Source organism: Helianthus annuus, chromosome 14, assembly GCF_002127325.2.
Source record: "Helianthus annuus cultivar XRQ/B chromosome 14, HanXRQr2.0-SUNRISE, whole genome shotgun sequence".
Lineage (NCBI taxonomy): Eukaryota > Viridiplantae > Streptophyta > Magnoliopsida > Asterales > Asteraceae > Helianthus > Helianthus annuus.
Genome location: NC_035446.2, coordinates 145,325,284 through 145,347,934, shown reverse-complemented (window position 1 = coordinate 145,347,934; position 22,651 = coordinate 145,325,284). Strand labels below are relative to the sequence as shown.

The window sequence follows — 22,651 nt, the reverse complement described above, 5'->3', positions numbered from 1 at the left end:
GCGAATTACAATTAATGAAGAGAGGGGGTGCCAGACGGCCACGGGGCCGTGCCCAGCGGGCACGGGGCCGTGCCCAGGCTTCTGTTCAGCCTATAAATAGGAGTGCTTGGAGTCATTTCAACTCATCCCTTGGCACACCACCTCTCTCACACTTCACCCACCACCCACCACCACCATAACACCATCATCCACCACCATCATCCATTGTCCATCATAGAGTGTGTGAGTCGTCTCGGGATCCAAGATTGATCGTAAGAGTTCTTGACAATCAAAGGCCATGTTTGCCTAATTCTCTTACATCACTTGGTGAAGACAAGTGTCTAGTGTAATACTTTTTATTTTTAATCTTTTGCACTTTTTATTTGGTTTTATATTAATGACTTTAATAACTAGTTTCTTATGTTGAAGGTGATTCTTCCTTATCGTTTGTCAGTGGTGTCTTGACATTATTTTACTGTCTATATAAAATAAAAGATTTTCACCATTCATATCTCCACGGTCTATATGGAGGTGTGTTGGCTACCTGGTCGGGGGTTAAGGGAACGGTTTGGTAAGAGTCTTGCCCTTGTTCAGCGTTTAGAGGTCCTGCAAGGGACCTGGGTCAAATTTAGTAGGATCTCCTTCAATACCCAAAGGTATTGGATGGCGGGGATCCAAACTCTTTGACCCCCCTCATAAGTTAAACTACTATTAATACTATAACACGGCTATTTAGGACTGTATCCCTGCTGACTCAGACTACTTAGTCGAGGGTAACGTCACCTTCAAAAGAGGGCCTACCATAATTTGCATTAATAACTTAATTAATTATCTTTCAATAATCCGACCCTTTAGGATTGTATCCTTGCTGATTCAAACTACTGGGTTGAGGGTAACGTCACCTTCAAAAGAGGGGCCTACTACAATAACTAAGATAATCTCTTAAACAAGTGCAAAAGTGCGAAAATAATCAAAGGTTACACTATACACGAGTCGGATCCAAGTGATTCATCTTGTCTATCTGTTTTTATTTTTATTTTTTATTTTTTAGCATTTAGTTAGTTTTATTTTCTTAGTTTTAAAAATCTTTTCTAACATTTTGATTTGATTAGACGTTGAGGATAAACCGGTACTAAAAGCTCTTGTGTCCTTGGACGACCTCGGTATCTTACCAACACTATACTACGTCCACGATGGGTGCACTTGCCCATATGTGTGTGTAGTGTTAGTAAATATCGTGTTTTATAAATTTTAAATTTGGCTAAAAAGTGTAAAAAGGGCTTAAAATATATACCTAAAACATATACACACTTGCACGCATCAATATATAAGATACATGATTATGGCTCCACATTCAAAATTGAATCCATATCTCTCTAAAATCCAGAACAACAGATTTCGTATCTCTCTGTTTTCTTCAATCCCATATCACAAACCCTAACCCAATCCCACTTCACAAACAACTTATTAATTTACAATCAACAGGCCTCTATCTTCTTCAATCCCATATCACAAACCCTAGCCGCTGCAACTGCTCATAACAACAATGGCGGATAATACAGAGCATGATAACATCGATGACTCGGTTGTAGTAGTTGAGAAACAAGTGAAGCTGGAAGTTACAAGGTACGCCGATTCAATCATAGTTGAGAAACAAATCTGTGTTTGTTCGTTCAATTAATTTTCAAATTATGAGTAAAATGAACTGATTGAACCGAGGCAGTGTGTTTGTTTTTTGAATTGTTTGTTAAATTTGTGTGTAAAATGAAGCGATTGATTGGAGGTAAACTGTTAATTAGTCGATGTTTTTGTTCAGCGTCTGCTCTGAAGGTCGAGAAGAATCTGATGCAGGTTTAAAGTTTTTAAGAGAAATTCAGGTAATTCTTGTCATGTTCTATAATATTCATGTGTAATTTAGAATCTATTTGGATGTTATAAACTTATTGACTGTTGAATTGCATTCATTTAGAGACAATTTCGTTGGAGAATCTTGATTAATGTAAATAGTATTGCTTTAGTATTAAACTATCTTATATTCGAGTCACACTAGATGCTTCTTTTTTATTATGCAATCAAGGATACTGGTAAATTAACTAAGTTGTACAAGGGTAAATGATTTCTACAGAATACCTTAGACTAGAATATGATAAAATGATTTCCATGAAAAGTGTGCTGCTGTTTGTTAATGTAAATAGTATTGCTTTAGTATTAAACTAAGTTCTATAATATTCATGTGTAATTTAAAATCTATTTGGATGTTATAAACTTATTGACTGTTGAATTGCATTCATTTAGAGACAATTTCGTTGGAGAATCATGATTAATGTAAATAGTATTACTTTAAAAAGAGGCATTTGTCTTAAAGTTGTTAGCTTTTGTGCATTATTATCAGATTTCAGAACGAGATTGAGATGAAGAAGCTCTCAAATATCTTAAGGATATAAAGTGGTGTCGCATTGTCGATCCTAAGGATTTTTTAAATTGTCAATTGATTTTTTTATGTCAGTTTGTTTCATTATTTGATTTACACTTGATTTACAAGTTTGACCGAGGTAAATCAAATCTTATATTTCTTTTGTTTTCTACCACTCTATTTGTATTTAGTTTTTTCATTCTTATTAGTGTTCTTTTCCTATTCTTTGATCGTTAATACTTAATATAGATGGAGTGGTGAATGAAAAGTGGTTCAGTTAACTATCAATTTCATCTAGGTTGAAGGGGGTCCCCTCCGGCTACCTGGAAGTCATAAAAAAGTTATAACTGAAAAAAGATGTAACTTAAAAATAATCACTATTACAATAAGAATCTAATCTTTAGATAAGAACTGAAGAGGCTGTATGCACTACAAATCATCCATCGGAGAGAAGAAATTCAACCGGAGATCTGTTCATACTATCATCAAATTCACATCATATTTGCATCAATTTTCATTAGATCTGTATCAGATCATGGAGATGGAGCGTGTGACGGAGTTTCCGATGAGTAACGTTGATATCGGACCGAGAAAACGGCAGCGTATTGGCTGGGATGTTGTTCATCCGGTTGCGAAGGTATAAGATCTTATTCATTTTGTTCAGATTTATCTAAATTGTTTGGCGTTTTGTTTTGGATCTGTTTGTTTTGCTAGATCCGCCACACAGCCAACGCAACACAAAAAATATAGAACATCAAAGATTTATATATATAGTAATTTATTTATGTATAATAAGATACTTGCCTTTATCATTTTAATTTTGTGTTTTCCTCTTCTCTGTTAACTACTTTTTTTTTCTATTATTTTGTTTTCTATATATCTGCTGCTTACTCTAAGTCCATTTTTGTGTTACAGTCGGAAGCTGGGAAAAAACTTCCATTCATCCTTATTGTGAACCTGCAGGTATGCAAATGATATATATTCCTGCTTAATTTTTCCACCACTGTTAATGATTCTGGACTGCTTTTCAAGTACTTGAATCTTGATTAATGCTTCTTGGAGTGTAATTTTACTATATTACCCTTTATCTAGGTTCCGACTAAACCAAATGTTTGTTATGTTATTGCAGGGGATTCACCAAGTTCAGCCGTACTGATTATTTGCAGTGGAAATCTGAAAATCGTATCGTCTCTGATGGTGTTAACGCCAAGGTATATCATCCCTACCCCTGCCGATATCTCTTGATCATTAATAAAATTGAGTTGAAATTGTCATGACATTATATACCATTTAAAAAGATCGTGATGAAACATGCTTTTGACATGATTATAATTTGTAAATTGGACAGATGAAGCAACAGCCATCTAGATGAAACAGAAACCGAAAGAAACCGAGCAGTTGCAGAGGTTAAAGAAGCTAAAGAGTTGGCTAATGTAGGATTATCGCCTCAAAAAGCCGAACAAATGTTTTCAGAGCTCAAGAGTTTCTATCAAATTCGAAAAAAAAGATCAAATCAAGAGATGAAGAGATCAATGAATTGAGCAAGCGGCTTGAATCCGCAAAGCTGTTCGAGGCTAAGTTAGCTGATAGGGATGCTTCTTTAGAGCAATTCAAGAAGCAGATTCGAGAACTCGAAAATGAACCGGAGAAAACGAATAAATCGGAATCACATATGTTGGAATCATTTTAATTTTGTGTTTCCCTCTTCTCTATTAACTACTTTTTGTCTATTATTTTGTTTTCTATATGTTTACTCCTTACTCTAAGTCCATTTTTGTGTTACAGTCGGAAGGTGGGAAAAAACTTCCATTCATCCTTATTGTGAACCTCCAGGTATGCAAATGATATATATTCCTGCTTAATTTTTCACCGCTGTTAATGATTCTGGACTGCTTTTCAAGTGCTTGAATCTTGATTAATGCTTCTTGGAGTGTAATTTTACTATATTTCCCTTTATCTAGGTTCTGGCTAAACCAAATGTTTGTTATGTCGTTGCAGGGGATTCACCAAGTTCAGCCGTACTGATTATTTGCAGTGGAAATCTGAAAATCGTATCGTCTCTGATGGTGTTAACGCCAAGGTATATCATCCCTACCCCTGCCGATATCTCTTGATCATTAATAAAATTGAGTTGAAATTGTCATGACATTATATACCATTTAAAAAGATTGTGATGAAACATGCTTTTGACATGATTATAATTTGTAAATTAGACAGATGAAGCAACAGCCATCTAGATGAAATAGAAACCGAAAGAAACCGAGCAGTTGCAGAGGTTAAAGAAGCTAAAGAGTTGGCTAATGCAGGATTATCGCCTCAAAAAGCCAAACAAATGTTTTCAGAGCTCAAGAGTTTACAAGAGTTTCTATCAAATTCGAAAAAAGAGATCAAATCAAGAGATGAAGAGATCAATGAATTGAGCCAGCGACTTGAATCCGCAAAGTTGTTCGAGGCTAAGTTAGTTGATAGGGATGCTTCTTTAGAGCAGTTCAAGAAGCAGATTCGAGAACTCGAAAATGAATCGTAGAAAACGAATAAATCGGAATCACATATGCTGGAATCATTGATGCTGCAAACCCGACAATTCGAGGAAACTAAAATGGACTTAGAAGAATCAAAGCTTGATGTCGTGACCCTGCAAGAAAAGCTCAATATCCTTCAAAACCGTGGTAAAAACGGGTTCAATCAAACGAGTAATCTGGATTCATCTTCGAATGTAGCAGCCACTTACGCTTTAATAATTAATTTGAATATTATAGTGCTTTGAAGAATGTGCTCCTCCCAATGACAAAGATTCAACATCTGCTACTCCAAAGGTCTGCCAAAGCCAAAGTCTGCCAAAAGTGAACATCTGCTTGAAGATAAAATCTGCTAATCCAAAGGTCTACCAAAGTGATCCTCTACTGATGAAGACAAATTCTGAAGAAGCAAAAGTCTACTATGGCTCAACAGATGTTAAAGACCAACAGATGATATTTAACAGATGCTGCTCAACAGAGGTTAACAATGTAACAGTGCCTAGGCTAATACCAGATGTTAGGAGTTTATTAGGTTGTTTGATCGTAGTTAATGTTTGTTGAAAGTCAAGTTGTATTGCATGTATCAAAGTTTAATAAGCACATTTCCAACACATATGAACATTCGGGAAAGTAATTCCCTTCTAAAAAATATATAGTGATTCGTTGTTTAATGTATTATGCATGGTTTTCTAAGAAACGACCCGTGTTTTAGGAAACCTCTGTTTTTAAAACCTCTGCTTGGGAAAAAATTCATCCACTGCTGAAATGTATCCTCTGTTCTCATAACCTATGTTTATCCTAACCACTGTACAACAACAGTGGTTAGGATAAACATAGGTTATGAGAACAGAGGATACATTTCAGCAGTGGATGAATTTTTTCCCAAGCAGAGGTTTTAAAAGCAGTGGTTTAAAAACAGAGGTTTCAACAGAGGTTGCTACTAACTGAATTATAATCGTATTGTATTTAATGAAGGTTGATTTATATGCTCTGGAACTTGAAAGAAGATGATGATGGATATTCAATATCTCGATCCACTTCAATAAAAGAAGGTGTTGATCCGCTAGGTCAGCGACTTGATCCGATCAAAAGATTCTTGCATAATTTGATGGGGAAAGTTTTATAGAAAGACAAGACCGACTGACTGGGAAAAATTAACACTTGAGACCTCTGGTAACCCTATTTTCTAATTATGCTATATAACAAATTAACTTGAAATAACAAATCTATTGTGGTTTTTTGTTTTCAGGCTATACTGGACAAAGTTTCAACTGTACCATTGCTACTATGTTTGAAGCTGAAATTTAGATGCATTTGAATAATGAGAGAAGAGTTTGCTTTGGTTTTGATCAGGAAAGATAATATTTTAGAATTTTTATTTCTTGCTTTCTACGTGTTGGCCTAATTTGAATTCTAATGGAAGTTAGAGGTTAAGTTAATTGCATTTTAGATATAAGACATCAACTCGAAGGAGGAATTTGATGTTAAAGGCTTCTCATTGTTTTTGTTACTTCTATAATATATAGTAATCTTATTCAGTTTTTAAATATCGTTGACTATATGGCAGAATATATTGAGCAGGGAAAGCCTTTAGGGGCATGCATGTTTTTCTAAGAAACGACCCGTGTTTGCACACGGGTCTTACCGCTAGTACTATATAATAAAAGAAACCAATGGGAGGACACATGTTATTCATTGAAGCTATCTATTTATATAGATAATTAATATCAATTAAAAGATAATTATAAAATTAAATTTAATATAAATTTAAACAATTCGTATAGGAGATAATCTAATATTTTAAAATATTTATCAGATTTCAAAATTATTTATCCTGAAATTAACAAAAGATGCACGCTAAATATTAATTAATATAATGTAAATGATTTATTTATTTTATTAAACTAAAGTAGTTAAGTGTAGAACCTATTTAAAAAATGTTTATAAGGGGTAAACAAAAATATATGTTTACCTGACATTTATAAGTACCATCACCGCAATTACCCCATCCATCGTATATCGAGTATATCCGTTAGTTTTTTTTAAAGATATATATTTTTATTAGATTCATTCAACCCGTGTGACAAACGAGGTTTTTAAAGATATAACATTTTTATTTTTTACTATAAAAATTACATTTATACAACTCGTGTAATACACGGGGTTTTTAAAAATATAACTTTTTTATTATGTAGTATATAAAATTAGATTTATGCAATCCATATAATATATAGAGTTTATAAAGATATAAATTTTTATTGTTTCGTATATAAAATTACATTTATTCAACCCATGTAATAAACGAGATTTTTTAAAATATATATTGTTTTATTATTTGATATATAAAATTATATTTATTCAAACCCGTGTAATAAACAAGATTTTTCAAGATATATATATATATATATATATATATATATATATATTATTTGGTATATAAAATTAAATTTATTCAATCCATATAATATACGGAGTTCTAATATAGTGATATATTAAGATATGAATAGTTTATCTATCCAAATGCTAATGTCAGGATTTTTTTTTATATGAATAGTTTATCTATCCAAATGCTAATGTAAGGATTTTTTTTTTTTTTTTTTTTTTTTCATATGCCTAGTTTTATTAAATCACATATATTAGACGTGTCACCGGTGAAAAGGGTATTATATACGACAAGATATTCACATGTAAATGAACGTGTACATCATTGCATTTTCAGATGTGAATATGCAAAGCATTCCATTTAACGAGTTACGTGTAATACCTGAATATACAAAACATTCCATTTAACGAGTTAGGTATAATACATTCAACTAAGACTAGCAAATGAAAATGCATTTAATTTATTAAGATATATGAAAGAAATGTTTTCACATTGTTATTCAATGAACAACTTCCCTCATTTAATATCGATACTAGTGATTCATGCACGTCTCGTATAGCATAATAAAAATATTTTCACCATCTACATTTACAATGGTAGGGAATAGTATCTCCCTGCCATTGGTTTAAATGGGCGGCCGGCCCTCTCCTATTGGACCAACCAGTTTATTACGTTTTTGCTCCGGGATAGTGCTTCTCTGCCATTGGTTCAAATGGGCGGCGAGCAATACCCATTGGACCAACCAGTTTATTATTTTATACTCATTTTAAAATTACGGTTTTGCCCCCAGTTAAAGAATACGGTTTTGCCCCAACTTCAAAATACATTTACCCTTTTGCCCCGAGCTAAAAAATACGATTTCGCCATCGGTAAAAAAATTACGCTTTTACCCTCAGCCAAAATTACGTTTTCGCCCCAGTTAAAAACATAATTTTGTCCCCCCCCCCCCCCCCGGTCTTAAAATTACGATTTTACACCAGTTTATTATTTTATACCCACTTTAAAATTACTGTTTCGCCCCCAGTTTAAAATTACGTCTTTGCCCACAGTTCAAAATAAAATTATGTTTTTGACCCAGCTAAAATTTACGATTTTCCCCTCGGTTAAAAATTACGATATCACCCTCAATTCGAAATTACGTTTTTGCCCTCAGTGCAAAATAAAAATATGGTTTTCCCCTAGCTAAAAATTAAAATTTTACCCTCGGTTAAAAAATTTGATTTTTCCTCAAGTAAAAATGAAAATATGACTTTGCCCCCAGCTAAAAATCGTGTCAATGAGCTGCCTAACACTCTTTTTACATTTTCTTTCTAGCAAAATCTATAGTACTGTTTTTTTAATTAGTTGAGAATTATTTGGCTATCGCCCGACAACACGGGCAGGGCATCACCTAGCACGTCTCGTATAGTATAATAAAAATATTATGATACAATTAAAATTTCGTTTTCAATTGAATTGAGGTTTACATAAGGGACCTGCACCTGTCCTGGCCCAGCCCCCTAGATCCGCCCATGCCAAGCCCACACATACGACCCAAATTTTCAGCTTCTTATCTAACGAGCGAACTTGATCTTTAATTTGACCTTTGTATGCCTAACTAGAGTTATGCGTCGCCCGCGTTACGGGGCGCTAAACCGAATATTTCTTACTTTAATAAGATGTACGCCTTTATGTCGGTTAGTTATACATGCTACTTATAACATGATATCAAAAAAGATACATCAAGTTAACCAATTAAAGAAAAACAGTAACTATGATAAAAAAATAACTAAAACGATGACAAGCGTGTAATTTAGAGTTGAAGGCAAAAGAATAATTTTTCAGGACCAATTAGCGAGTGCTAGACAGCTGTTTGCACGAATAAAAACAAAATTGAGTCAACCAAGTAAAATAAAGAGTTAAATGCTTGGTTGGTCCCTGTGGTTTGCAAAAATTGCAGACTTAGTCCAAGTGGTTTACTAATTACACGCGTAGTCCCAAAACTTGTCAAAAATGCACTCGGTTGGTCCCCAGCCCTAACATCAGTTAAATTTTTCAGTTAAGTCCATGTTAAATAACCAAAATACCCTTGCTTATTAACAAAACCCAGCCTCAGCATCATCTTCATCACCATCATCATCTTCATCACCCACAGAAGCTTAAGGTCCTGCTCAGTGCTCTCTCTCTCCAAAAATCTGGTCACCGCTCTCTCTCTCTCTAAAAATTAAGCCGCACATCTGGTCACCGCTTTCTCTCTCTCTTTAAAAAACTAAGCCGCACACAAGGTCTCTACTCTCTCTCTCAAAATCAGGTCACCGGATTATTTCTCCGGCGACCTGTCGATCGTCCGGTTTCTCCGGCGAATCAACCAATCCACCTCTCGGTCTAAAAATCCAGGATCTGTTGAATCAGTGTTAGATATATCAGAAGAAGCAAGCAGCCATTAACGATTGAATGGTTCTTATTTGAATTCGTCAATGGTGTTATCGAAGCTGAAACAGCCGGCTTCCCACCTTGATTTTCTCACTTCGCAACATCTGTCGTCCTGGTCTCCGATTACTACTGTTAGATGCCGAACACATCATCAGCGGTGTTCTGTGGTAAGTTGTTTAATCTCCCCTTTTGATGGTGATGAAGATGATGTAATCATCCCCTCCCTAGTAACCGATGTTCGTGATTTGACCCAGATCTAGGGTTTGGATGCACAAATCGTTGGTGGTTTAACCCAGATCAGGTGCGTTTTATGATTTTTTAATCAGGAGTGTGGATTTCACGAATGAGAATGTGAAATTGAGTGGTAGGGGTGGGCTGGGTTGAAGGTGACGGTGGATGTGGAGGTGGTGGTGGTGATGGATTGAAGGTGGAGATGGTGGCCTGGTTGATTTTAGAGAGAAGGGGATGAAGATGATGGTGATGAAGAACTTGGTCCTGTTGCTGATAAAGATGATGATGGTAAACAAAAATTATAGAGTTAATAAGCAAGGGTATTTTGGTCATTTAACATGGACTTAACTGAAAAATTTAACTGATGTTAGGGCTGGGGACCAACCGAGTGCATTTTTAACAAGTTTTGGGACCACACGTGTAATTAGTAAATCACTGGGACCAAGTCTGCAATTTTTGCAAACCACAGGGACCAACCAAGCATTTAACTCTAAAATAAAACACTACCATGGTTTTCCCCAAAAAAAATGATAGCAAGATTTCAATTTTTAGCTGAGGTAAAACCGTAATTTTATAATAGAGGTAAAATAATATTTTTAACAGAGGGCAAAACCATTTTTTTATTTTGAATTGGGGGTAAAATCGTAATTTTTTAACTGCGGGTAAAATCGTAATTTTTAGCTTGGGCAAAACCAAAGTTTTATTTTGAACTGGGGGCCAAATCGTAATTTTAAACTGGGAACCAAATCGTAATTTGGCAGGACTCTAGCTGGGGGCAAAACCATAATTTTATTTGAACTTGGGGCAAAATCGTATTTTTTAACTGAGGGCAAAATCGTAAATTTAAGCAGGGGGCAAAACCAAAATTTTATTTTCAACCGGGGACAAAATCATAATTTTAAACTTATGATAAAATTGTAATTTGACAGGACCTATAAATAACTATTATATAAAAAAAAAAAACCAAAGTGGCCGCCACTTTTGGCCAACCACGTAATACAACTATTCCCGCCGACCACTTGAATTTGTATGTATTGTAAATAAATGTAAATGTCGTACGATCATTTTCTTCATAATTAAACAAATAATTTTAAATTTGACTTGAATATTAATTTTAACAATTCACATAGGGGTTTAATGTGATTGAGAAGTGCATCACATCTAGATTGTGATTTTGGGAGAGAATAACATCATTTGACAGCTGTCAACTTAACAAACACCAAAGAGTTAATTGAACTTCCATATCCAATCCTTTGGATTGGTTTTCATGATGACACAATGGAACAATAAAGACATACAACTTGACAACATGGTTACTAAGGAAGTTATTTGAAGATAGACAAGTTGAAGTTGAAGTTGCCGTTTTTAAAGGGTGGGCAAGGTGTGTGACCACACATGGAAATAGGGGTGTTCATGGGTCGGTTTGGTTCGGTTTTTACTATTAACCATAACCATAACCACTAGTTCGGTTATGGAGTTTCTGTAACCATAACCATAACCAAACTTCGGTTACGGTTAATCGGTTATGAAGTCGGTTATGGTTCGGTTTTGGTTAATTTCGGTTAAGTAACCATGCAAGGTTTGAAATAAATAGGGTTGTGCACGATTTGAACTTAGCTTGAGCCTATTTTATAAGATAATGGAGACTAAACTTTTTGGTTAAACTACTGATTTAGGGTTCTTTTTAGTAAGGTAATTCTCAGACAAAAACAATTATGGCCATAACACCTTAGTTCTTTATCAAAATAAATGACATCTACATCAAGATCATTTTGTTACCAACATACTTTTATCTTACTAAAAACCCTCTATATGGTTTTGTAAAACACAAATCCATTATGTAAAGTTAACATCACAAGTTCGGTTCGGTTTCGGTTATATCGGTTAACCAAAGCTTCATAACCATAACCATAACCGATTGAGCGGTTATACAAAGTTTCATAACCATAACCATTGGTTATATTGGTTATCGGTTATTAGTGGTTCGGTTATGTCGGTTATGGTTCGGTTATCGGTTATGGTGGTTAATTTGCTCACCCCTACATGGAAACATGTGTATATGAGGTTAGGAATATTTGAGAATTACTAGAGTAATGAAGAATCGTGAGAACAATACATTGTATATTTTTCTAAAAAAATACAAAAAAATGTAAATTTTGAAAAATCGAAGTTTTTCTCTAAGTTTATTTTTATATATCTATATCGTATATTGTCAATCTTTAACTATACATATATATATATACACACACATGTTTAAAATTGTAACATAAGTAGTTTACATCTATGTTTGATAAAGTACATACATGTACACCTATATATATATATATATATATATATATATATATATAGGTGTAGGGCTAGATAGAAAACCCTATCTATATAAAAAACCCTAGAAAACCCAACCTCCCGACATTTTTTTTGGAAAAATAACACATGTAATATACATGTTTTTAAGAGTTTTGGGCAAAAAAAATCAAAAAAGCGCCGAAGGGATAATTTAAAAAAAAAAAAAAAAATTCAGCAACTTTCAGCATTTTTGTCTAACACATGTTAGGCACTGAATTTTGTTTATTTTTTAAAAAAAAATCCCTTCGGCGCTTTTTTGTTTTTTTTGGCCCAAAACACTCTAAAACATGTATATTACATGTGTAATTTTTTTCAAAAAAAAAATGTCGGGAGGTTGGGTAAAAATGGGGAGAGATTTGGGTTTCCAGAGTTTTCTAAGAATTTGAGGGTTTTCTGTCTAGCATTACCCTATATATATATATATATATATATATATATATATATATATATATATATATATATATATATGGTCGGGATTTGGAGAAAACGGTAGAAAGTGTGAGAACGGTGAGAACGCTTATCGATCGTCCGATTAAAACAATCTATGGACTAGATTGGCGCGGTGGCGTTTTCGTAAATAACATCAATTTTCTTACGTGGACGCGCATCATTAAGGGTAAAAGCATCTTTACACCTCTATACCAAAACACCATAATGATGAATAAAACGCCAATACGGACCAAATCACATCGCTATATAAACAAAAAACATCCAAGACATAAAAACACATCCCCCAGAACCTGAAACGCCATATTTTCTACTATATACCATTCAACTTACAAACGCCAAAATTCCCAAAACATCAAACACAACTACTCAAAAACGCCATATTTTCTACTATATACCATTCATCTTAGAAAACGCCAAAAAGATTCCAAAAGATCGACGGTTCTTTCAGATACACTATTTCCTCAGTAAAAAGCCAAAAATGCCACAAATCGTTTCTTGTATATCTAAAATATTGTTTTACGCCAAAGGGTCGAATAATGCATTCTTCCATGAGGTGTTGTAACTCAAATAACATTTTGCTGCATGAGATGGACAAATCATAAACAAAAAGATGCTGGGGTCAAACTTATGCCATTTTCAGTGTTTTGTTCTTGATGAATATTTAAATGGCATGAAAAGACGAATGAAACTACTGAGTTGTTTGAAGATACATATTCAAAAAAAAAAAAAAACTCATGTCATTTTGACTTTCCAAACGGCCACAAAAACACAAGCATGGATAAGCCAAACCACCAACGAACATGATTCAAAGAAGAAAAGAGACTGATGACAGTGAAGATTTGGAAGATTTATTGTTTTTTTTTAATTTTCTTTTTCTGTTGTTTGCTATGTATTTTTTCAATTTAGAATAAAAAAAATACATTATCTTAATTAAACGCCAAACAGTCATAATGCATATGAAAACGCCATAAATGGAGTAAAAACGCCAAAAACTCCAAAACTATAATGAAAGTAACTTACAGAAGTATTAAATAAAAAAAGCTAAAAATGGAAAAAAAAAAAACGCCAAAAACTACTAAAACCCATTCAAAAACGCCAAACCTAAAAAAGCTGAACAAAAAAACAGTAAAACTGAAAAGACGGCTACTTTATTAATATCATTTATTATAAATAAAATCCCGCCTAAACTACGCGCCAAAAACATCCTATAAAGAGAGACTTCTCTTCAAAAACAACTTATCACAAAACCAGAAACAAACGCCATATTCCCTAGAAACCATTCACTTTAAAACGCTAAAAAAATACTTAAAAAAGTCACAGATTCAGAACCTCGATTCTGCTATATTGAGTATTTATCCGAATGAAGTTTCACTGAATGGATTCTTCTCTGAGTTGGGTATCTCTATAATCTTTTGCTGAATGAGATGGACAAATATTCAAGACAAAGAGACTGATGACACTGCTATGACATCATGCCACTTTGTTCTTGATGGATATATTGTAACATCCTAAAAACGGGTTTGGTAATCAAACCACGTTAATACTAAAAGACGGGTAAGATACCGTTAGTGGTAAAAACTTAACCCAGTAAATATTATGACTTAAACAAATCATCCTAATATTAATTAAAAGGGGGAAAGAAATACTTGGAGAAAAACAAAGTATATAAAAGGTCCGAGTTGACGGGACTTAAAATAAAACGGGTTATGAACAGGATAAAACAACTGGGAATAAATAACCTAGTTAGTCATAAGCCTTATAGTAATAAGAAAATTTGTTAAAACACACTATATGCAACTTGGGTTAAGTATAGGGGCCAAATGTGATAAACTTGAAACAAGTTTTAATAAAATGAAACAGAAACACCAAAACACACACCTTGAGTGTGTGTTCTGGTCGACAATTCTAGAGGAGCCAGGAGCTCTCATCTTTCAAACCCTAACAAGCTAAACTACAAGCAATTGGAAGGGCAAATCACACCCAAATTGAAATCCAAGCATGGATTAGTGATCACCTCAGTAAAATGATCATAAGGTATGTGGAATTTCGTTGAATGATTCCAATTGAAATTCTGAATCAATACTTGGAACTCGAAATTTATGATGCATGATACTTGCTTGGATGAAATAGGAATGAGACAGTGATTAGGGATAAACCCTAGTCAATTACTTGTTGAAATTTTGCTTAAATCTTGTGAATTCACAATCACCATTGAAGGTGATAAGTGGGTTTTGTAAGAATATGTTAAACACTAGAATTTTGATTGTTGTTCTAGTGTAATTTGAGCTCTAGGAAGTGAATTCAGATTTTGTTAATGTGAAAATTTATATGAACATGCTTAATTGATGTTAAGCTTGGCTAAATAACTAGTTATGAAAATTGATAGTTGATTTATAGAATATGCCCCCAAGGTGCTTGTTAAAATGCCTAAGTGAATGTTCATATTTTGAAATTACGAATGAAACGCGTAATTGCGTTGTTTGACTAATTACGTGAAAGATGGGGTAAAGCGGGTTCTAATCATAATGTTGATTTGACTTAATTGTGTAAACCATGTGATCAAAAAGTAGTTAACTTTTGATAAGCTAAGTTAACTAATCATGAAGTCGAATAGTAGCTTCGGCATAGAAAATAAGTGAGGTGGAATAGTCGTGATTTTTATGACTAATTTAACCGCCTTGTAAATGATTGAAAATAGTTTGACGCCTAACGAGCTAGGTGGAGGCTTGGGAAAGGAAGCGGGTCAAACAAATCAGGAATGGAGGAAAAGCATAATTCGGATGCAAGTTAAGTATAGCTTACACTAGTCATATGTTTTAGAATGTTCTTTGTTGTATTAATTAAGAATAAGACAAATGCCTAATTGAGATATGGTGTTCCGGCGTGTAGTCATACGGAACAAGATATCCAAATAGGATAAGAAACCGTATTGATGGTTAAAAATGAGTTAAATCGGTAATTCGATCATGTTATGACGAATGAAACATGTACTTTTAAAAGTTACCATATAAGGTAAATCATGATAACCAATAAGGGTAAAATTTTAATTTGGTCACTTGTTGACAATAATTGTTGGTTTTGAAAGATACTTATTTCGTAAGCCTTAATAGGCCAAAAAGCGTTAAGAGGTGATTTATAATTAAAACGACCGTGTGGTGTAAACCGGGGCGAGTCGTGTAGACGAGATGGCAATAAGCTTCATCTCGCCAATATAATCGGTCATTTAGACCAAACGGGTCAAAAGTTGAAAATATCACTCTTTGACCATATCGACTAATGGTATGTTGAGATTGTATGATTACAGAAATAATTATTGCGTGGATATTTACATCGCCATTACTTAGCGGCTATTGAGGCAAGGTATTTAAATGGGTCAATATAAGGATCCGAACCAGGTAAGCAAAATAGAATAACTCTCATTTAAACGTAAGGTTTAATGAGAGTTAATCAGAGTCTAAAATAGATCTTTGGTTATTTAATAGGTAAACCGAAGGTTACAAACGATGGTCATTACGTTTGAAAGGCCTAATGACTTTTCAAACAAAATCATAGTTGGAAAGAGGGCTTATGGGTCAAACATGTTTACAAAAATCTCTCATCATTAATGAAGGGCCGAAATGGACCAAAATGCCCTTATAAGTTAAACTGAGCAAACAACCCTTAAAGGTTGTTTGGAAATGAGTTTCTTGATTAGATAAATACTTAGGATAAGTATAGAAGTTAAAAGATGTAATATGTTAGTCAAATGGCTCTATTTGAGTCATTGCCCTAAAATAATGAGTTGAGGGGTAAAGCTCGGTTTATATAGGTTATCATAGTAAACCCACCATAAAGTCAGTAGTGGTGGGAGGTTTTATGATAAGAAATGTGGTAATGTAATGCTAGAAGCGATCGAAAACAATTTTAAGCTTGGAAGTGCTTAAATACCCTTAACGGGTCAAAATAAGCACTTGGGAGTAAACGGATTTTAATTACGTATGAAACTCGTTACTTGAACCTAATATGATAGGAGATTTTGAAATTATAAATTTCATAAGTTAGGGGGGCATAGAAACCTGTTTTTGTTGGAATTATACATGAACGGGTCAAAACAGCAAAGCATAGAGAACATGCAGCAACTACCGTAAGTTACGGTAGCTACCGTAACTTACGTAGCCACTAAAGTTGTTACGGTGGTTTTATACTGCATTATGGCAGCCCCTGAATGCCTAGAGGCTACCGTAACTTATGGTGGCTACCGTAAGTTACGGTAGCGCCCAATTATTTTGTTGAGTTTTGTTTCGTGAATCCATTTGAACAAGTTTTAAACCGCGTATGACTAAAATCATTTCATGTTTATGGAATGTAGGTTGCCTAGTAGTACCGGATGACGACTGAGCCCAACGAAGAACCGAACACACGAGATCAAGCTTCCGCGAATAGTTTCGTCGTCACGTTTTAAACGACACACTAAATTACAAAATGTTGGAATGTTTTATTTAGTAAAATGTTTTAACAAGCTCGTATTTTTAAGTGTACGTTTAATCTTAATACACTATTATAAGTCAAATTATTTGGACAATTGATTAAGTTGGGACTTAGGGTGTTACATATATGGATGGCATGAAGTGATCAATACATTAGAGCAGACGTTGATCTTCAACATGTCATCAAACAAAGTATATAACCACCCACCATAAAGGATGCCACAAAAAATAAGCATCTTCTAAAAACGGCCGTTATGTAGGAAAATAAGGATCTACATAAGGCATTCAAAAACAGGTTCAAAAAGCCAAAAAGGTTAAAGGAGAAGAGGCTAATGACAGTGAATATTTGAATGAGAAATTAGATTGTAATTTTTAATTTTCTTTCATTATCTGTTGTTTGTTATGTAATTCTGTGTTGTTTACCATCTAATTCTCTACTATTTTAAAAAAAATGAGTATAAAACGCCAAAATCTACAAACACCAAAACGCCTGATAGTGTGAGAACATCAAAAGCCGTCAGGTTTGCTGCAACAGCCTGAAATTCCCACCTGGAAATGGGACGATGGATTTCATCACCAAGTTGCCAAAGACTAAGAAAGGAAATGATACTATTTGGGTGATAGTAGATATACTGACTAAGTCAGCACATTTCCTGCCCATTAAGGAAACTTACAGTTCTGACATGTTAGCCCAATTGTATGTTGATAAGATTGTATCTCTGCATGGAGTACCAGTGGCTATTATCTCTGACAGAGATACTAGATATACATCTCATTTTTGGAAAAGTTTCCAACAGTCTTTGGGCACACATTTAAATTTCAGTACGACTTACCATCCTCAGACAGATGGGCAAAGTGAGCGTACAATTCAAACCCTAGAAGACATGCTTCATGCATGTGTGATTGATTTAGGCGGTAGCTGGGATAAGCACCTGCCATTAGTCGAGTTCTCCTATAACAATAGCTATCATACAAGCATTCAGGTTGCGCCTTTTGAGGCATTATATGGTAGGAAATGCAGAACGCCCATCTGTTGGGCAGAAGTAGGAGACACTCAGTTATCAGGACCTGAAATAGTTTTCGAGACGACGGACAAAATTGCCCGGATTCGTGATCGCCTGAAAGCTGCCAGAGATAGGCAGAAAAGCTATGCTGATAAAAGGTGAAAACCTCTCAAGTTCGAGGTTGGTGATAAAGTCCTGCTTAAAGTGTCGCCCTGGAAAGGGGTGATGCGATTTGGTAAGAAAGGTAAGTTAAGCCCGAGATATATAGGACCATTCGAGATCATCGAATGTGTAGGAACAGTGGCTTATAAGTTAAACTTACCTGAAGAGCTCAGTGGTATTCACAATGTGTTCCACGTCTGCAATCTGAAGAAATGTCTAGCTGATGAATCACTAGTCATACCACACACAGATGTGCATATAGATGAGAGCTTGAAATTTGTGGAAAAACCTGTATCGATTGAAGATCGGCAGGTAAAGAAGCTTCGAAGAAAGTACGTACCTATTGTAAAGGTCAAATGGGATGCCCGTAGAGGTCCCGAATACACGTGGGAGTTAGAATCCACAATGCAGGAAAAATACCCTCATTTGTTTCAGTAAATCTCGGGGTCGAGATTTCTTTTAAGGGGGTGAGGATGTAACACCTCAAAAATTCATGTCCAATATCATGTCGACACGTGTCATGGACTTAAACGTGTAAAGGATTGAATTAGAGGGACCAAAGTTGACAAACAAGAAATCTATGTGCGTAAAAGGATTCAAAGTGTCTACAATGAATAAATATATCCTTCAATAACCCTACATGATGTCTATAACCTTAAACGAATAAATCATGGATCATACGAAGCTAAGTGTGAAAGAAAGTGATGAATTACAAACTACAAGGGCTAAATGTGTCAACATGTTTAAAGTATACCTCTGAGTGACCTTTTAGCAGACCCGAAGCTTTGTAATGATAAATTATACTCACAAGAATGTGTGATAAAAATTCACAAGGTTTCAATTAAGTATGAGAAAGTTATGGCAATATTCGTATACAAGGGGTTAAAAGCGTCAAACTGCAAAAGTATGTCAATTCGTAGGGTATCAAACCTTCCGGAATATGACCATGAGTTAATTATACTCCATTTAACCTTTGTACAACTTAGATATAAGCTTAGAGGTGTTTGGTGCGCTAAAATAAACTTTTAGGTTATGCAGGGACTAAAAGTGTCAAAAAGTGCACAAGTTTGCATTTTCGCGCATATCTTGCATTCTGAATATCCCCGGACACCCAAAAATTTATGTAAGTACTAAAATATTTTATTTTAGTGTTTGGCGTGATAAAATTCCATTCGTCGCGTAAATTGGATCGTTTTTAGCGTCCGTCCGTGTTTCGTCGTAATTAGCCGAACAACGGGACCGTACGACCAAACGAACCGACATCCGGCATATTTTTGAACATGTTTCATGTTCCCTATACTTAGGCATCATCGTAGAGCCTTAAAAACGATTTAACGGGCCTCAAATGTGTCGGAAATGGCATTTGGGAGTGCAGGGGCCAAAACTGTCAATTAATGAAAGTTCCCATGTGCTGTGAAGGTCCTTACGGACCGTATGAAGGACCTTACGGTCCGTAAGCTATGCCCAGCACCAGAATTTTTAAAACCAGCTTTGGTTTTGCTCTCACACTCTCATATTCGAATCTAGGGGCTGCCCATTGTTTTGTAAACCATGGGTATGAAGTGTAGGGCTGAGATTGAAGCACGATTATCGATGAAAAATCCTAACGGCTCTCGAAAACCTATATATACCCTTTTGATTTTGGGTTTCACTTGCACCTCTTCTCATTTCTGAATTGCTCTCTGATTTCTCTGCATTCTTTGAGGGTCTTGAGCTTCTTGAGAACCTCTTTCAGTTATTTGAACTTTTGTAAGTGATTCCTTCATGCTTAGTTTAATTATTTAGTATTTAAACCGAAAAGTCAAGCGTTTTCGATAAACGCTTTGACTTACAAACGGGTGAGCCATGGTTCGCAACAAACATGGCTACGTGACCGTAATTAGGTAGGTGTTTAACCCTCAAAAGGGCACCTCCTAATTACCACGTTACTTAGTTTAATTGTCGGGTCAAATTAAAGTCAAACGGGTTGTTTTAAATAAAATTAATAACTAATAATGAAGAAGTCATAAAATCAGTTTTTGCCACTTTAATAACTTGGTAAATATTAGTTGAACATGTCTAAGCATGTTCAACCCGACAATTCTAAGTATAGGCTCGGTTCACAACCGAAAGTCGCAAAGTTTGACCTTTGCTTTGACTTTCAGTTCTGACCTAAATTAGCTTGAGTTTATTTATGCCTTAGGGTCCCTTGTGACCATGTTATATGTTAGTATAACCTCCCAAAGTTATACTACTTGGTTCTTTAGAATTAAAGATCATTACATGTTTTCATAATGCCGAAATGTTGACCATAATGCCCTTTGATATTAAAACGAGATTCTTGAAAATGTGAAAGGACTAAAACCTTTATTATTAATTTATAAACATGTCCATAAAATTTCACATCAGTTTGAGGTTTAGATTAGGAGTTATGCTCTTTAGCGTAAATAAGAAACTTTTCGGTAATTAAAGCGCATAATTAGCGTATAGCCTATCTAAACCCAATTTTAAATGCCAAACGTTTTACCCACTAATGTAATATAATAATTTGGGATTTTTTGAGATTTTTATTTATTTTTAGGCTGATCGTAACCTAGAGTTCTAAGCTTGATTCGGTTATTGCCGGATTTGTCCTTTTAGGCTATAAAATGGGTTTACAAATTATTTTGACCCCAAACCTTTTTCTACTGATCTAATATGATAAATAAAGTATTTTGAGCCTTCTGGAATAATAAAAATATCAGCTTTTCTTTAAAAACCCGGAAATGGCTCCAAATCGCTTTTTTAAGCGTTTTTAACGCATAATACATATTAAAACCATTTTAGATCTATAAGACTTGATACCTACTGATGTTTTAAGTAAGTTTTCATACTTTAGCAGTAAGCAAAAGTCTTAAACTCAGAATCTCCAGTTTTGACCTTTTAAGTTTATGTGAAATTACCAAAATGCCCTTAAGATGCATAGTTTGGTTATAAGTGATAAATTTCACATATAGGTTATACCCTACTGATGTAACTTAGTGAATTAAGTATTTTTACTGATTTAATCAGACCCGAAACTCAGATTACTATTTAACCTCTTTTATAACCTTTAAATGACCAAAATACCCCTACGGAGCATAAATTGGTTTTAAACTCGTTTTGGGCATAATGGAAGGTATCGTACTGATATCACAACATATCAAAGGCATATTAACTTATGGAACATGTTCATGACTCTTATGGTTACCCGTTATGCATGTTTCGCGTTCGGATCGGCCTATATAGCTAGGTTGCATATATTAGCCGAAACGGGTCAAACCAAATCGTTTTTACCTCAAAATCCAGAATGTGATTAAGTTACCCATATTAAACAAGTATTCAAGCTTGTCGGGTCAAAACCACATTCTAAACCGGTTTTCGCTTTATCATGCGATTGAACCGTATCTTCCTTTTGAAAACTAACCGGTCTAAGTCTAAGCTTGATTAAAGACCCGTTAGGATTCTAATAGGTTATTAAAAACCTTCGTTCTAGATTAGGAGCCCAGTAAAAGCTACGTGCACTTACTGTATTTGATTTATACATTGCTCAGGTAAATACCCTTAACTTATTTTCCGTATACGGGCTTGGGATACGGTACTATAAAAGTACCGCTTGGTCGGGTGTATGTAGTCATTTAAATCGTATTGTGATTGATGTATTTAGATAACCTGTTTGATATGTATTATTTGGTGTATGGCCCTTGGGGGTTAAATGACCATGTCCCGGATATCCTTGACATCATTCATGAAATGGCCACGACCTAAGCACGGGGTGTAGGCGTACACCTAACAGTTGCATTATGTAAAAACTGATGTCCCACTATAAGGAATCGACCTTGTGGGCATTATACCTGTGGCGTGTCAGTTAACTTAAGTCCGGCCCTACAAACCGGCCCTAATGGACGACAAATGAGTAAAACTGTATACAAGATTATTTTGAATAATTGTCCCAAGTTATAAAATATTTTCGCCGAAGTGCATTTAAATCAATTTTCAAACTATTTTCAAAATGAGTCAGTTAAGTTGTATTTACCAGTGCAAACTGACGTCTTTTCCAAAAAGGCTAAGTGCAGGTGCTAGACGAAATAGGCTGGCTACTCCAGGCATCATTACTCAAGTCTCGCAATCTTTAGATGTCAAAGTCTGTTGAACAGTTTCCTTTTTATTTGATCCGCCTGTGGATCTGTTTCGACTGTGTTGTGATACTTAAACATTACATTTTATTCAGTTGAAATGAATCTATATCTTTTGCTTCCGCTGTGCATTTATATGTTGTGTTGTTTGAC

At 34.7% G+C, this 22,651-nt stretch overlaps 1 protein-coding gene across 10 annotated transcripts; it reads left to right on the top strand.

The window, feature by feature from the left end:
* The first annotated feature begins 1,329 nt into the window (after nucleotides 1–1,329).
* On the top strand, nucleotides 1,330–5,604 carry LOC110904166. 10 transcript variants are annotated; one of them, XR_004879560.1, is made up of 9 exons: nucleotides 1,332–1,605; nucleotides 1,796–1,856; nucleotides 2,797–3,029; nucleotides 3,308–3,355; nucleotides 3,522–3,603; nucleotides 3,741–4,225; nucleotides 4,391–4,472; nucleotides 4,606–5,061; nucleotides 5,152–5,604. XR_004879560.1 is itself a non-coding variant. In XM_035983346.1 (8 exons), exons 1-5 carry the CDS (start codon nucleotides 1,526–1,528, stop codon nucleotides 3,546–3,548), a joined length of 321 nt encoding a protein of 106 aa, XP_035839239.1. In that variant the 5' UTR covers nucleotides 1,330–1,525; the 3' UTR covers nucleotides 3,549–3,603; nucleotides 3,737–4,225; nucleotides 4,391–4,472; nucleotides 4,606–5,604. The 10 variants fall into 10 exon arrangements, 4 of the variants coding, with proteins under 4 accessions (XP_035839239.1, XP_035839240.1, XP_035839238.1 ...); XR_004879561.1 differs by having other exon boundaries at nucleotides 1,333–1,605; nucleotides 3,741–4,066; nucleotides 4,178–4,225; nucleotides 4,606–5,604; XR_004879563.1 differs by having other exon boundaries at nucleotides 1,591–1,605; nucleotides 2,691–3,029.
* The last annotated feature ends 17,047 nt before the right edge of the window (nucleotides 5,605–22,651 follow it).